This window comes from Hemitrygon akajei, chromosome 20, assembly GCF_048418815.1.
Source record: "Hemitrygon akajei chromosome 20, sHemAka1.3, whole genome shotgun sequence".
Lineage (NCBI taxonomy): Eukaryota > Metazoa > Chordata > Chondrichthyes > Myliobatiformes > Dasyatidae > Hemitrygon > Hemitrygon akajei.
The window spans coordinates 41278054-41295901 of NC_133143.1; the positions used below are offsets into that span (position 1 = coordinate 41278054).

At 40.2% G+C, this 17848-nt stretch overlaps 1 protein-coding gene across 4 annotated transcripts in view; it reads left to right on the forward strand.

Annotated features, from left to right (window-relative positions):
* LOC140713745 (leukocyte elastase inhibitor-like) overlaps nt 1–13414 on the forward strand; it is a 56249-nt gene extending 42835 nt beyond the window's left edge. For all 4 annotated transcript variants that reach the window (XM_073024211.1, XM_073024213.1, XM_073024214.1 and 1 more), the window contains 4 exons: nt 159–276; nt 2606–2748; nt 6359–6514; nt 11854–13414. In XM_073024211.1, coding sequence (XP_072880312.1) covers nt 159–276; nt 2606–2748; nt 6359–6514; nt 11854–12258 — 822 coding nt within the window. In that variant the 3' untranslated portion in view covers nt 12259–13414. The remainder of the gene's footprint in view (nt 1–158; nt 277–2605; nt 2749–6358; nt 6515–11853) is intronic.
* Nucleotides 13415–17848: the final 4434 nt, after the last annotated feature.

A 17848-nucleotide genomic window follows, 5' to 3' on the forward strand; every position in this document is an offset into this window, starting at 1 on the left:
CACTCACTAATGGTCATTGAGTCAGTTGAGTGTAGAATTGTCCAACTAACCTCATCTCATCTTGGAATAGCATTGTTAATAATATGTTGCCAAATTTCAAAGAGATTATTTACGGTCTACCCACTAATTGTTTTGATCTGCTCTCTATAACCCTTCAGGAGTTTCTTGAGGCTGCTGAGAAATATTATAAGGCAGGGCTGAGTGCTGTTGACTTTGTCAATGCAGCAGAGGAAGTTAGAAAAGAGATCAACACTTGGATTGAAGAACAGACAGCAGGTGAGTAATGCTGAATAATTCTTTCCGGGAATGTCATAAGGGGACAGGGACTGGACCCAAGTGCAGGACGCAGGCATTGAAGTACGAGGGGCAGGACGGGAACAACTAAACGATAGACAAGATGTGGTGACCGTGGTGTGCGTGAGGGACGTGACGTTCAAGGTGATTCTGGGGTTCCAGGAGAGTCTTGGAGTTCAGGCAGGGTCTAGGAGTTCACTGGGCAGGCTGCATAACTCCTGGCCAGGGCCCGGACCTCCCAGGCAGGAGCACAGGGGCCTGGGCAGGTCACAGGGTAGGTTGCAGGGCACAACCCATTGACAACGAGGGATAGGTAGGGGCAGAGACCTCTGGGCAGGCTGCATAATTCCTGGGCAGGGCCCGGACCTCCCAGGCAGGAACACGGGGGCCTGGGCAGGTCACGGGACACCTGGGTAGGTTGCAGGGCACAACCCATCAGCAGCAAGGGATAGGTAGTGGCAGAGTCCCCCACCAGGCAACAGCAGTCCAGCCAGGCTTGCCCAACAGAGGCAAGGGATAGGAAGGGAACTAGGTCCAGGGTAACTGCCAGACTTAACTCAAAGAACTCATCTTTAACGAGGGGAACTCCAAGCCAGGGCAACCGGAAGAACAGGATACACAGGACAAGCCCCGCAACTTCACTCAGTCCCAGAGCCCCCTATATACACCACCAGCCAATGGGCATCAGGTGCACCTCCTCGAGTCCAAACAAGCCACGATGATCCACAGGTATGACTACTTGGGCACGGGTGAAAGGAGGGATGGCTACAAGACCCAGAGTCCAGAGTCCACAGACCAGATCAAGACCCAGAATGCAGGCTCCAGACCAGACCATAACAGTACCCCCCCACTCCCCGTCAAAGGGAGTCTCCAGGTGACCGAGGAGGGTCTCTAAAGCTAGAGAAGATATGGGTGGGTGGGGGAGAAATGTTCAGACAATAGGGAACCCCAGGGTGACAGGACGTGACTACAGTGCCTGCATTGCTGGGTCCATGCAGGGGGGGGGGGGGGTCGTTCTGTCATAAGGGGACAGGAAGCTGGACCCAAGTGCAGGACGCAGGCACTGAAGTACAAGGGGCAGGACGGGAACAACTAAACAAAAGACAAGACGTGGTGACCGTGGTGTGCGTGAGGGACATGACTTCAAGGTGATTATGGGGTTCCAGGAGAGTCTTGGAGTTCAGGCCAGGCAGGCCATATAACTCCTAGGCAGGGCCCAGACCTCCCAGGCAGGAACACGGGGGCCTGGACAGGTCACAGGACACCTGGGTAGGTTGCAGGGCACAACCCGTCAGCAGCAAGGGATGGAAAGGGGCAGAGTCCCCCACCAGGCAACAGCAGTCCAGCCAGGCTTGCCCAACAGAGGCAAGGGATAGGAAGGGAACTAGGTAGAGGGTGACTACCAGACTTACTCAAAGAACTCATCTTTAACGAGGGGAACTCCAAGCCAGGGCAACCAGAGATACAGGACAAGCCACCGCCACTCAGTCCCACAGCCCCCTATATACACCACCAGCCAATGGGCATCAGGTGAGCCTCCTAGAGTCCAAACAAGCCACGATGATCCACAGGTGTGACTACTTGGGCTCAAGGGTGAAAGGAGGGCCGGGTACAAGACCCGGAGTCAGGAGTCTGCAGACCAGATCAAGACCCGGAATGCAGGCTCCGGACTGGACCATAACAGGGAATTCACACAGAAAACATTCTCCTGCAGCCATCCAACCTTCAGACTGAGAGATGTTTCCCAATGCCGAAAGGCAAACATATCAGAGTAAGTGTGGTACTAATCAGCCAGTTGTCCCTTGTGAAATGCCATTGGTGGGGACTACATTTTAAAAGGTTATATTGTTGGGAAGTGTGGACCTTTAAATTGTGCCCACATCTCATGTATTTCTCACACCTCCACTCTTGCCCCTTTATCACATGGGTAGAGGAAGAACAGAGTCCCCAGGTTCTTGCCTTCCATCTCACCCAGCCTCTACATTCACAAATCATGCTGAACAATTGTTATCAGCTCCAACAAAATTCACAACCAGACACATATCCTACCTTCCTAATGAATGGTTCCAGACCTGAAACGTGAGCTCTTCCCACGGCTATCGTCTATTTATCGGTTTAGATTTCCAACATATGGAAGATGTTTTTCTTTTCCTTTAACATCAAGTAATGTTTTGGAAGCTTAGAAGATCTCTTTTGTATCTGTTAAACCTCTGATTCATAACTTTTTGTGACTGTTGCTATTCATCAGCTATTTCCCTGTAATTTCATCTTTGATCTATTCATGTAAGTGAGCGTTTTGTTTTCTCTTCAGGAAAAATCAAGAATATGTTTCCCCCAAAAAGCCTGGTGCCTTCCACAAAGCTTGTCCTTGTGAATGCCATTTATTTTAAGGGAACTTGGAAAGATCAATTTAAGAAAGAAAATACATACAGTGGAAAATTCAAATTAAACAAGGTAATGAGGGAAAGATTAAACAATGATAACGATTGCTTCATCTACTATTTCGTTAAGAAAGACGTGAAATTTCAGCTGAGTGTCACTCTCCAGCTAAATATACAGAATCATTTCATGTCTTTCATTGTATTAATTTGGGTATTATTTTTCACAGAGCTCATTGTTCTATTTAAAAATAGTTGTCACTCTACCTGTTATAAAGTGTCTGCTTGCTTTAGTAAGAAAAATGGTTACATCTGTGCCTACTACCATATGCTTCTCTGTCCTTTTATCTGTACTGTTTCTTCTGTTTTAACAATTTCCAATTCTTCCTGGTAAATTGCACACGATCCAACATGCTTAATTTTACACATTAGCTTCTTTGTGTGTATCTTCAAAAGAGGCTATCTGAAAATGTATTCAATCCACTGGTTCTTTCTTAGTCTTTCCCTGAAATAAACTAAGGCAAACTTATGAAGAACGATTTCCCTTTCATAAGCACCGCATTGACTTGGTTTAATCCTGATGATATTTTGACGTGCCCTGTTATCATATCCTGCAGATGCACACAAATATTTCCCCTGTATCTGATGTTTGGCCATTTAGGTCTGTAGTCCTGCTTTCATGCTCCCTCCCTTTTAATACAATGGAGTTACATGAGTCACCCTTCCATTTTGTAGGAATTTAGTATTATTTAATATTATTATTAATAATTAATATTATGTTTATTTCAATTTTTATATTTGCAATTTTTTTCTTTTGCACATTGGTGATTTATCAGACTTTGTGTGTAGTTTTCACTGATTCAATTGTAAATCTTTGTTCTACTGTGAATGCCTGCAAGAAAATCAATCTCAGAGAAGTATATGGTGACATATATATATTTTGATAATAAATGTATATAGAACTTTGAACTGTTACATAACTTATAGAATTTTGGAAGATGACAATCAACACATCCACCATTTCTATTGTTCCCTCATTTAGTATCCTAAGAGTCAGATTAAAAATGTCCTAGGAATGTATTGGATTCCAGTCCCTTTGATTTCTCCAGTAATAGTACTTTAATTTTGCTCTGTTATTGGGCTTTTGGTTCTCCATCAAGATCAGACCAAAATATTTGTTTAATTCGTCCACTATTACTTAAATTCAAATTTCAAGTTCAAGTTTATTGTCATAGGCAAGCATACACAAGATGTGAATGTAGTGAAATTCAGCTCCATGCAGCAACAGCACAGTACGAGAATGACAAACTTAAGTTAACATGAACTTAGATTAACATAACTTAAATGACAAACAGCTACTCCTGCTTCTGACAGTAAGGAATCACTATTTTTGAACATTTACCTATTGGTTTCTTTTTACATACTTGATGCTTTGTAATCCACTTTTAAATTCCTTGCAAGTTTACTCTCGTACTCAATTTTCCTTACCTTAATCAAATTGTTGGTCCCTTTTTGTTTCTATATTCTAAACTGTTCTCAATCCTCAGACCAGTAAAAATTCCTTCGTTTTGTATCTGATGCTAAACTTAACTTCTGTAATAACCCATGAATGGGTTACTTTTTCATTTGCTTAGTCTCCAGAAAGATGGGTATAACTGTTTCAAGCCCTGCATGTGCTCTTCATGTTTTAGCCATTGCTTACCCACCAAGATGTCTCTTCATGAGGCCCCCAGTCTATTGTAGGCAATGTGCTCCTCATGCCATTACAGTTTCCCTTGTTTAAATTGAGGTTTCTGATTGAATTACTTACTTTTTCATCAACACTTCCACCATGATTATTCTAAACCCTGGTGGTCAACAAGGTTGCATCTTCAGCCTCCTACTCTACTCCCTATACAGCTTAATGAAAGACCCTAGACATTCTCTCTTCTCCCTCTCCCATTGTGCAGAAGATACAAAAGCATGAAAGCACATTATCTCCAAACTCAAGGACATCTTCTAACCCATTATCAGACTCTTGTTTAATAAGATGGACTCCTGACCTCACACTCTACCTCATTATTGATGTACACTTTATTGATATATGAATATTTGGAGAGGCATAATTTGATTAGGAATAGTCAGCATGGCTTTGTCAAAGGCAGGTCGTGCCTTGCGAACCTGATTGAATTTCTTGAGGATGTGACTAAGCACATTGGTGAAGGTAGAGTCGTAGATGTAGTGTATATGGATGTCAGCAAGGCATTTGATAAGATACCCCATGCAAGGCTTATTGAGAAAGTAAGGAGGCATGGGATCCAAGGGGACATTGCTTTGTGGATCCAGAACTGGCTTGCCCACAGAAGGCAAAGGGTAGTTGTAGATGGGTCATATTCTGCAAGGAGGTTGGTCACCAGTGGTGTGCCTCAGGGATCTGTTCTGGGACCCTCTACCCTTTGTGTTTTTTATAAATGACCTGGATGAGGAAGTGGAGGGATGGGTTAGTAAGTTTGCTGATGACACAAACGTTGGGGGTGTTGTGGATGGTGTGAAGGGCTGTCAGTGGTTACAATGGGACATTGATAGGATGCAAAACTGGGCTGAGAAGAGGCAGGTGGAGTTCAACCTAGCTAAGTGTGAGGTTGTTCATTTTGGTAGGTCAAATATTATGGTTGAATATAGTATTAATGGTAAGACTCTTGGCAGTGTGGAGGATCAGAGGGATCTTGGGGTCTGAGTCCATAGGACACTCAAAGCTGTTGTGCAGGTTGACTGTGTAGTTAAGAAGGCATACAGTGCTTTGGCCTTGATCAATCATGGGATTGAGCTTAGGAGCAGAGAGTTAATGTTGCAGCTGTATAGGACCCTGGTCAGACCCCACTTGGAGTACTGTGCTCAGTTCTGGTTGCCTCACTACAGGAAGGATGTGGAAACCATAGAAAGGGTGTAGAGGAGATTTACAAGGATGTTGCCTGGCTTGGGAAGCATGCTTTATGAGGATAGGCTGAGTGAACTTGGCCTTTACTCCTTGGAGCGACGGAGGATGAGAGGTGACCTGATTGGGGTATATAAGATGATGAAAGGCATTGATCGTGTGGATAGTCAGGTTTCTTCCCAGGGCTGAAATGGCTAACACGAGAGGGCACAGTTTTAAGGTGCTTGGAAGTAGGTACAGAGAAGATATCGGGGTAAGCTTTTTTACAAACGTTTGTACACAAAGAGTGGTGAGTGCATGGAATGGGCTGCCAGTGGTGGTAGTGGAGGAGGATACGATAGGGTATTTTAAGAGACTCCTGGATGGATACACAGAGCTTAGAGAAGTAGAGGGCTATGGGTAACCCTAGGTAATTTCTAAGGTAAGGACATATTCCGCACAGCACTGTGGGCCGAAGGGCCTGTATTGTGCTGTAGGTTTTCTATGTTTCTATGTTTACCTGTACCGCGCTTTTGTACTTTATTCTATGTTGTCATTGCTTTACCTTATTCTTTCTCAATGTATTGTGTATTGATTTGATCTATATAAAATATGCAAGAATGACAATCATGAACCAATACCTGTCAGATTTTGGAACTTGTTCATGTGCACATAATTGTGTGAAAGGCAGTAACATCCTGAAATGTGTGATTGGAAAATTCGGGCAGTATTTCTTGTTTACCTGATCACAGGTGTCCCTGACTTTGCTAATAATATCTTATTTTACATGTAGAATCAAGTCAAAGATGTGGAAATGATGCACCAGACCACGTATTTTAATTACAGTTACAACTGTAAATCTGGAGTCAAGATAATTGAACTCCCCTATCTTCAGGATGAGCTTAGTATGGTCATTCTATTGCCAGATGATGTCAATGGACTCGAAAATGTAAGTTGGATGTTATAATGTAAAATATTATGTCAAATTAGCAGTTCAAAAATGAATTCAGCACTCTTCCAAAAATAGATTCACACAATTAACGTAAGAAGCCTTGTTTTGTATTGTATGATCAAGCTAAAGTTAGGTTTGGCTAAGTTCTCCACATGGAAAAATGAAGCAAAGTTGCTAGCTTGAGCCATTTTTATGAATACATTCAGCACGAGCCAACAACTTGCACTTGGGGTGGAGAAGTTTGCTTTGCAGCTTTAATCAGTTATGTTCTAGTAAATGTCAAATAGACAATATTTAAGCAAGTGGAAACTGTATGTGTGCAGTAAGGACCTCCATTCAAGATCAGAGCAAACTAATCATCTTATTTCCTTCCACATTTTACTTCCTTCCACAAACATGCTGGAAATCCTTGCAACACACACAAAATGACATTATCAGGACCCTTCATCCTGATGATGTCAATGGACTCATGACATTTCATCCTTATGAAGGATCTCAACTCGAAATAGCGACTGTTTACTCTTTTCCATAGATGCTGCCTGGTCTGCTGACTTCCTCCAGTATTTTGTGTGTGTAGCTTATTTCCTTAATGGGAGAGACCCGGTACAACTAGAAACAATGATAGTTGGTTGCCCACGTGTATTGGGATTAACAGCTCTAAAACTGATGTCTGAAATTGCATTTATACTAGAAATGCTGATGAAACTGAAACTACAAAGTTTGTATAATCATTTGCATAGAATAAGGATGCTTATTCCTTAGAAATGAAATAGGAAGATTTTTTTCATACTGAGGATGGTGAAGATATGTGCCAGCAGAATTATTAGAATATTTCAAGCTTAAAATTATTACATAAATTTCTCTCTACAATAATGGATAAGCAGAGGCATGTAAGGAAAGTTGTGACTGGAGGTTGGACTATGGGCACATTTGTAGGGCTGAATATCTGCTGCATGTTGTGCTAGTATATACTTACTGTAGGTTTAGGAAGCAAAGATCGTACAGAGCTCTAAAGGGTTACAAGATAGGAGCTGAAGAATGGACTTAGGAAAGCGAGAAGGTGGCATGAGAAGACCATGGCAAATAGAATTAAGGAAAACCCCAAGATGTTCTACACATTTATGATGAACAGGAGGATGGCCTTATTGAGGCAGGCCAATCAGGGATAGTAGAGGAAATACGAACCTGGAATCAGAGGAGGTATGACAAGTCCTTAATGGCTAATTTGCTTTAGTATTCATCAGTGAGGTGGACCTTGATGTTTGTGAAGACAATGTAAAGCAGGCTGATATGCTTGAATGTGTCGACATTCAGAAAGAGGATGTGCTGAAACTTTAAGATGATATTAGGTTAGATAAGTCCCTGGGGCCAAATGGAATATACCCCAGGTTACTACAAGAAGCGAGGGAAGAGATTGTTGTGCCTTTGGAAATAATTTTTATGTCCTCACTGCAGAAGTTGTCCCAGATGATTGGAGAATGGCAAATCTTATTCCTTTGTTCAAGAAAGGGAATTAACCCTTGGAATTATTGGCCAGTGTATCTTAATTCGGTGATGAGCAAATTATTGGAGAAGCTTCTTAGAGACAGCATTCATAAGCACTTGGAGAAGCATTTTCTGATTAGGGATATTCAGTATAGCTTTAAGAGGCTGATCATGCCTCACAACCCTGATTGAATTCTTTGAGGATATGACAAAACATGCTGATGAAGTGGATGTAGTTTATAGGGATTTTAATAAGGCATTTGATAAAGTTCCCCTTGGAAGGTTCATTCAAAAAGTCAGAAGGCATGAGATCCAGGGAAACTTTGCTGTGTGGATTTAGAACTGGCTTGCCCAAAGAAGACAAAGGGTGGTAATAGATGGAGCGTATTCTTTCTGGAGTCAATGATTAGTGACCAGATCTCTTCTGGGACACCTGCACCTTGTAATTTTTATAAATGGTTGAGAAAGAGGAAGCATTGATTAGTAGGACTGCAGGCAACAAGAAGGTTGATGGAATTGTGGACGGTATGCAGGTTTGTTGTAGATTACAGCGGGACATTGACAGGATGCAGAGCTGGGCTGAGAAGTGGCATATGAAGTTCAACCTAGAAAAGTGTAAAGTGATTCATTTTAGAAGGTTGAATTTGAAGGCAAAATAAAGCATTAATGGCAGAATTCTTAGCAGCGTGGAGAAGCAGATATATCTTGGGATCCATGTCCATAGGTCCCTCAGCATTGCCACGCAAGTTGATATGGTTGTTAAGAAGGCATATGGTATTTTGGTATTTATTAGTTGGGTATTCAGTTCAAGAGCTGCAAAGTAATGTTGCAGTTCTATAAATCCTTTGATTAGTTCACTCTTTGGATATTGTATTCAGTTTTGGTCATCTCATTATAGGAAGCTTCAGAGAAGGTGCAGAGGTGATTTACCAGGATGCTGCCTGGATTAAAGGACAGCTATTTCATAACTATTTTATGAAAATAGTTTGAACAAGCTAAGGTTTTCCTTCTTTGGAGTGAAGGAGGATGAGAGGTACTTGATAGAGGTGTACAATATACGAGGTTTAGATAAATAGCCAGAGACGTTTTTTTCAGAGTGGAATGACTAACATAATGGGACATAATTTTAAGGTGATTGGAGGAAAGTATAAGGGGGATGTTCTTCTGACAGAGAGTGATATGTGCATTAAACACTCTGCCGGGGCAGCGGTAGAAGTAGATACATTAGGGTCATTTAAGAAACTCTTAGATAGGTACATGTATGATAGAAAATGGAGGACTATGTATTAGGGAAAGGTTAGGTTGATCTTAGAATAGGTTGAAAGATCAACTCGACATCGTGAGCTGAAGAGTCTGTACTGTGCTGTAGTGCTCCATGTTCTAACACCAAACTACAACCTCAAAATTTGGATATCTTAAGAGCTCAATTTTGACAGTTTAATTCCCTTTAGGAGGGTAGAAGCTTAGCTTGTGCATTTCAAATATATGGTCTTACAGTTAGATAAGCAGCTGCTGTGCCATTCATTTCCTTATGCATAGGAATTGTGTTGTTGCTAGGAACCCTGTGAATGGAGCAGGCTGTCCATGCCCTGTTGCTGTGATTGATCCCAGGCTCATTTGATCAGTAGCTGATCTTTACAAAGGACTGCTGCAATGAATCATTTGTAATGCGGATGAGAGTGGGAGCTTTATTACTTTAAAAAAAGCAGTATTCCTGATGAATAGTTTAATTCATGTATTATTCACAAATCTTCAGTGTGATGTACTCCTTAATATATTATAAATTATTTATCTGGACTGTGACGTTTCAGTCCAGTTTGTAGTTTTTTAACTAATTAATAAAATCTGCTGATGCTAACAACATCATCATATTGCAGGAGATGTGACAGGGAAAGGACTTTATTGTTAGGGTGAATTGTGTCCATTCAGTTTTTCCAGTGGCAAGAGCTTCAACACAACAAAATGCACATAAAATACAATTTGTCCTCAATTTACTAGTCACACCTATTTCTATATACCATAAGATATAGGAGCAGAATTAGGATATTTGGCCCATCGCGTGTGCTCTGCCACTTCATGATGGCTAATCTATTTTTACAGTTGCTGATCCACTTATACTCCTGAAGCTCGAATGAAGCTTCTTTCTATTTTCAGGATGAATGTTGCCAATGTGAAAGTGTTTTGATTCAATGGAGTTCACTCTTTCCGAGCTAAATTTTCAAACTGTTATCTTTTGGGGCTACCTAATCTGAATTAATGCATTAACACCTGTACTTCAGCCTTCTTGCCAAATAAATCCAAATAAAACACAAATGGAACAATAGGATACTATAGATTGTAAATACAGATGGATAAATCATATAATTGAAAATGCATATAAATTATACACTCAGTGGCCACTTTATTAGGTACACTTTACAGCTGCACATTAATGCAAATATCTACTCAGCCAATCATATAGCAGCAACTCAATGTATCAAAGAATGCAGACATAGTCAAGAGGGCCAGTTGTGCTCAGATCAAATATCAGAATAGGAAAGAAATGAGCGTGCCCATGGTCTGCTCTTATCAAATTATGGTATTGCTTTGCACTGTTGTAACTGTATGTTATAATTATGTGGTTTTTTTGGTCAGTTAGTCTTGGTCTGTCTTGTGTTTATGTGATATCATACTGGAGGAACATTGAATTTCCCCTTGGGGATGAATAAAGTATCTATCTATCTATCTATCTATCTATCTATCTAAGTGACTTTGACCATAGACTGATTGTTCGCGCCCAGTTGAGGTTGTTTGATTATTTCAAAAGCTGCTGATCTCCTGGGATTTTCATGCACGATAGTCTCTAGAGTTTAAAGAGAATGATGCAAAAAAAAACCCAAAAAATAAAAATCCAGCAAGCAACTGGTCAAAAATACCTTGGTAGTGAGAGATTCAGAGGAGAATGGCCAGACTGGTTCAAGCTGACAGGAAGGCAACACTAATTCAAATAGCTACAGGTTACAACAGTGGTGTGTAGAAGAACATCTCTGAACACACAACATGTCGAACCTTGGCGTGGATGGGCTACATCAGCAGAAAACCACAAACATAAACTCGGTGGTCACTTTATTAGGTACAGGAGGTTTGTAATATATTTAATTAATAATTTCCTTCTGTTTACGTATTTCTACAATCTTGTTTGAAATCTACTCCCTGGGGAAAGGTAAAGTCTTAGCTATGCTGTTGCTAATGCTGATTCAACTGCCACACTATCTGGTGGTCGTGTGTGCACTTAAGCAAATTATCTCTAAAGTTTCAGTAAGCTGACTGGATACATAATCTGCTGTCAATATATGACCTACTGAGTCCATAGATTTTCATATTTTTCCTGCTTTACCAATTGCTTTATGAAGGTACTTCATAGGCTGACTATATCTTTTAAAGTCACAGAATTACAGACATAATATCCTGACGTTATTTATTTATCTTGAGATACAGCACACAATAGGCCCTTTTGGCCCAGGAGCCCCCGGCAATACCTATTTAACCCTGATCTAATCACGAGACGACTTACAATGACCAGTTAACCTACCCGTTACACCTTTGGGCTGTGGAAGGAGTCTAGAGGACCTGGAGAAAATCCACGCACTCCATGGGGTTGACATACAGAGACTTCTTACAGAAGACGTCAGGACTGAACTCGAAACTCTGAAACCCAACGCTGTAATAGCGTTGTGCTAGATGTTACGCTACTGTGGTGGTGACTTTGCATCACTCAGAATTACTGTAATTGATTTAAAATTCTTTGACAATTTAGATAACTTAACAACTTCAACAACTTAATGCTAACTTCATTTTCTGTTTATTTTTAGCTTCAACGTAGTTTCACTCTGGATTGCCTGAGAAATTGGACCAACCCAAAAATCATGTACATCACAAAGGTTAAGGTCACTCTACCCAAATTCAGGCTGGAGGAAAACTATGATCTTACATCAATCCTCTCCCAAATGGGGATGGAAGATGCTTTTGGTATAGGGAAAGCTAATCTCTCTGGAATGAGTAACAGTAATGATCTCTCTTTGTCAAAAGTCGTTCATCAATCCTTTGTAGAAGTTAATGAGGAAGGCACAGAAGCAGCTGCTGCCACAGCAGTTGGCCTTGTGGGATGTTCAATGGGAACCATAGAAGAATTTATGGCTGACCATCCATTCCTGTTCTTTATACGTCACAAAAAGACACAGAGCATCTTGTTTTATGGGAGGCTCAATGATCCTTAAATAAAGTGCCATGTAACCCACATATCTTCAAATCAATTGGCTAATGTCTACAATAGCAAGTTTGACAGTGCAATCATGAAACCTTTTTTCAAAATAACCTAAGGGATTCCCAGGGGATTTACTAGAATAGAATTTATTGGTGGTTGAAAAAATGGTGTGGAACTTAGCATAATTATGCCTTGATTATTATAAACATTCATTATACTTTTACATTATATTTTTGCATTGTCATTTTCTTTCTTTTTCTGATATTTTTGTTGAATTTCATATACACAAATACAGTTCATAAGGATACTTATTATAAATCAAAATAAGATAGCACAAAATGCACTATATATAAATCATAGTGATCCTATATTGATGATCTGTCAAATAAAATAAATTGAATGATGAAATACATTTTTAACAGGAGTGGAGAGAATGGAAATTATGTGCTTCAAGTCCTTTAGTAAAACAAGAGGCACATGTAAGAGAGAGGAGTTTGTCTCATGTAAAAAAATTTACCACCATTACTTTAGGCCATAAGTTATTTTTTGATATTCCTAAAGAATGATAGAAGGTGACAACTGTAATAAGATGTTGGATAATGGAACTTCAAACTTTTAATGACCTTTGCACCTCGTTCATCAGGACTCTACAAATTTTAATTTGGCCATTTGGAGACAGACCTTCCCCCTCCTCCAATAAAGCCCTTTGCATTCTTGTTGAAATTTTCACTTGTGTATCCAAAGGTTTATCCCAGATTTTGAGCAGTTTGCTGATAAATTTCAGATTAAAATTTGATTTTTGTCTACCAGTTTATATCCATTCCCCTCATCCTTTCTGCTTAAAGCTTAAAATTTACTTTAATAATTTCTATTCTGTTATCTAAATGGTGAATTTTTTTGACACTGTGTTTCTAGGTTAAAATTTGGTAAGGCAAAGTAAAATTATTATCCAGAGTATGTTAATCATACTAACATAACATCAACTAAATACGTTGTGGAAGGGTTGATGGATGGTAGAGGATCCAGCTATGGTGATGATTTTAATGTCAAAGCCTTTCTGCTGTGGGCATTGCTTTTTGATTAGCTGTAATTTTTATTAACCACAATTATCTATTTTAGCTTGCTACTGAAATAATTGTTTATATCTCTCAAAATGAGCTGTATTTGAATTTCTAACCATTGTCAATAAAAGCCATCAAGCACCTTGTGCTGCAAAAAAATAGTTTTTGCTGGATGTTCTAAGCTTCTTTTAAAACAGATTAATGTGTTGGTTGGTTTTTCAATCAGACATTCCTCTTTCATTGGAGAAAGTGGGGATAATGCCACAAGTATAAGAAAATTAAAATTTTAAGAGGAACTTGTTGATGTTAGAACTACCTCCACAAACTGGCAATATGTCTGGATAGCCTGATGGCATGAACATCGCTTTCTCTAGCTTCCAGTAATTTCTTCCCCCACTCCTTCTCTCTTTTTCATTTCCCCATTCTGGTTCCCCTCCTACCCCTTCTCATTAGTCTACAACCACTCTGCCTTCTGTGTGCAAACCAATTCTGGATCCACAAAGCAATATCCCCTTGGATCCCATGCCTCCTTACTTCCTCAATAAGCTTTCCATGGGGTACCTTATCAAATGCCTTGCTAAAATCTATATATACTACACCTATGGCTCTATCTTCACCAATGTGTTTAGTCACATCCTCAAAAAATTAAATCAGGTTCGTAAGGCATGACCTGCCTTTGGCAAAGCCATGCTGACTATTCCTAATCATATTATGCCATTCTAAATGTTCATAAATCCTGCCTCTCAGGATCTTATCCAACAATTTACCAACCACTGATGTAAGACTCTCTGGCCTGTAAGTTCCTGGGCTATCCCTACTCCCTTCCTTGAATAAGGGAATGATATCCGCAACCCTCCAAACCTCCAGAACCTCTCCCATCCTCATGGATGATGCAAAGGTCATTGCCAGAGGCTGAGCAATCTCCTCCCTCACTTCCCACAGTAGCCTGGGATACATCCCATCCAGTCCTTTTGACTTATCCAACTTGATGATTTCCAAAAGCTTCTTCCTTAATATCTACATTCTCAAGCTTTTCAGTCCATTGCAAGTCATCCTTACAATTGCCAAGATCTTTTTCCGAAGTGAATACTGAAGCACTTCTGCTATCTCCTTTGGTTCAATAAACACTTTTCAACTGTCACACTTGATTGGTCCTATTCTCTCACGTCTTATCCTCTTGCTCTTCACATACTTGTAGAATGCCTTGGGGTCTTTTCTTAATCCTGTCCGTCAAGACCTTCTCATGGCCCCTTCTGGCTCTCCTAATTTCATTCTTGAGCTCCTTCCTGCTAGCCTTATAATCTTCTAGATCTCTATCATTACCTAGATTTTTGAACCTCTCGTAAGCTCTTCTTTTCTTCTTGACTAGATTTACAACAGCCTTTGTACACCATGGATTTTGTACCCTACTATCCTTTCCATGTCTTATTGGAACATACCTACTCAAACCCCACGCAAATATCCCCTGAACATTTGCCACATTTCTTCCGTGTGTTTCCCTGAGAACATCTGTTTCCAATTTATGCTTCCAAGTTCCTGCCTGATGGCCTCATATTTCCCCTTACTCCAATTAAACATTTCACGAACTTCTCTGTTCCTATCCCTCTCAAATGCTATAGTAAAGCAGATAGAATTGTGATTACTATCTCCAAAATGCTGTCCCACTGAGAGATCTGACACCTGACCAGTTTCATTTCCCAATACCAGATCAAGTACAGCCTCTCCTTTTGTAGGCTTATCTACATGTTGTGTTATGTTAAAACCAAAGTTTACAGTGAAATTTTAAGCAGAAGTTTATAATTAGCCAAAATTTGGATATAGCAATTTGCTTCCACATAAAATACAACTATAAGTGAATGTAACATTCAAATTGTATCAGATAGCAATACCTTTAAAGCAACGTACAATATTGCCCAGAAGTGATAGTGGACCAGCCTAGGAAGTCTCATACAAATATTGTCCCCATTCCCCTTAACAGCTTTAATCTTTTGACATTGTAATTGCTTTGCAATCATAATCATAATATTATATAATGATTACTTTGCCATTCTACAGATTCATTAATATCATTGTCTCCTACCCTACACTGTTCTTTGATGCCAATCTGCAGTGCAAGGAATATATTTTCTTCAGCGTCCCTACTAGGTAAGTTCAAGGTATATTTAAATCAACGTTTCACTCATGCCCTCCGCCTCCGAGCTCAGTCTTGGGACTTGCTGGTGAGTTCCATTTAACAGGACCCTAAAAGAGGCATATTTGCAAATTGTTAGTTAATAATTGTTTAACTAATAAACTACTTAACAGCAGGCAATGAAAGAAGTTATGTTCAAGTAGAGTAGTTATTGCTCAAAATAATTGCATTACTTAGCAAGTCAGGTTGGATGCTTCAAGTTATAGAGCATATTATTTGTGTAAAGTTATGGTGTGTGTGTGTGTGTGAGTGTGTGTGTGTACGCCCTTAACTCCTGGTGGAGTCGTCAGTGCGCCATCATGACAAGCTTTTTGCACCGATCTTCTTGGTGATTGCTCATCGAACGGCGTGTCTTGAGCATCTGAAACCTGGCAGAGCCCATCCCTCTCCATGATCTTTTTTTTATGAGGTCGAGTTGCTAGCTCGACACTTGGATAGAGAGCATGCAAGGGAGCTGGCCGGATTCAAACTCAGGACCTCTCGAGACGAAGTCCAGCACTGTTGCCACTACGCCACCAGCCAGCTTAAACTTATAGAATGTATGGTAATAGAGCAGTTGAATTATGTTTTGGAAAAGAGACGTGTTTTATCAGCGGATTGCAGAAGGGTAGAATAACATAGGATTCAATTTTATATTTGAAAGGTGATTACTAGGAAAGCACAGGTAAATAAAGACGTAATGGCAGTAGCTTTTGATATTGAAAAAAACACATGATATGTTATGGAAGGTCTTTTGAATAAATTATGGACATTTGGAATGAGAGAAAGGCAATATCATTTTTGTGAGTTTTTTATTTAGACAGTCTAGGCAGGTAAGGGTGGGGAAGGTATATTTGGGCTTCTATGAGATAGAGAATGGGAACCCACAAGGAAGTATTTGTAGCCCTTTATTGGTTAATATGATTAATGATATTTTCTCTGAGATAGATACTGGGGTGGGTAAATCACTTTTTGCAGATGATGGAGCTTTACGGATTAGAGGTAGAAATAGGATGCAATTAATAAGGCTGAAGAGTGTGTAAACATATGGGGTTTTAAGCTTTCAGTAGCTAAAACACAAGTTATCTACTTTACAATGAGAATCAATAGACCCTGCACTTGATTTGAAATTATATGGTTAAACTCTTGAAGTGTCAATGGTAAGATTTCTTGGCATGTGGCTGGAGAATAAGCTGACATGCAAGCACCATATTAGTAAAATAATTGATAAATGTAAAAGAGCATTAAATATAAGACCATAAAACCTAAGATATAGGAGCAGAAGTAGGCCATTCAGCCCATTGAGTCTGCTCCACCATTCAATGATGGTTGATCCAATTTTTGCAGTCATCCCCACTCCCCTGCCTTCTTCCTATACCCTTTGATGCCTTGGCTAATCAAGAACTTATCTATCTCTGCCTTAAATGCACCCAATGACTTGGCCTCCACAGCTGCTCGTGGCAACAAATTCCTCAGATTTACTACCCTCTGACTAAAGTAATTTCTCCTCATCTCTGTTCTAAATGGATGTCCTGAAGTCATGTCCTCTTGTCCTAGACTCCACTACCACGGGAAATAACTTTGCCATATCTAATCTGCTCAGGCCTTTAAACATTTGGAATGTTTCTATGAGATCCCCCTCATTCTCCTGAACCCCAAGGAATACAGCCCAAGAGCTGCCAGATGTTCCTCGTACAGTAACTCTTTCATTCCTGGAATCATTCTCCTGAATCTTGTCTGAACCTACGCCAATATCAGTATATCCTTCCTAAAACAAGGAGCCAAAACTGCACAGAATACTCCAAGTGTGGTCTCACAAGTGCATAATAGAGCCTCAACATCACATCCCTGCTCTTATATTCTATACCTCTAGAAATAAATGCCAACATTGCATTCACCTTTTTTACAACTGACTCAACCTGGAGATTAAACTTTAGGGTATCCTGCACAAGGACTCCCAATTTCCTTTGCATCTCTGCATTTTGAATTCTCTCCCCATCTAAATAATAGTCTGCCCATTTATTTCTTCCACCAAAGTGCATGACCATACACTTTCCAACATTGTAGTTCATTTGCCACTTCCTTGCCCATTCCCCTAAACTATCTAAGTCTCTCTGCAGGCTCTCTGTTTCCTCAACACTACCCACTCCTCTACCTAACTTTGTATCATTGGCAAATTTAACCACAAATCCATTGATCCCATATTCTAAATCATCGACATACATCGTAAAAAGCAGCAGTCCCAACACCGACACCTGTGGAACTTCACTGGTAACCGGCAGCCAGCCAGAATAGGATCCCTTTATTCCCACTCTCTGTTTTCTGCCGATCAACCAATGCTTCACCCATGCTAGTAACTCCCCTGTAATTCC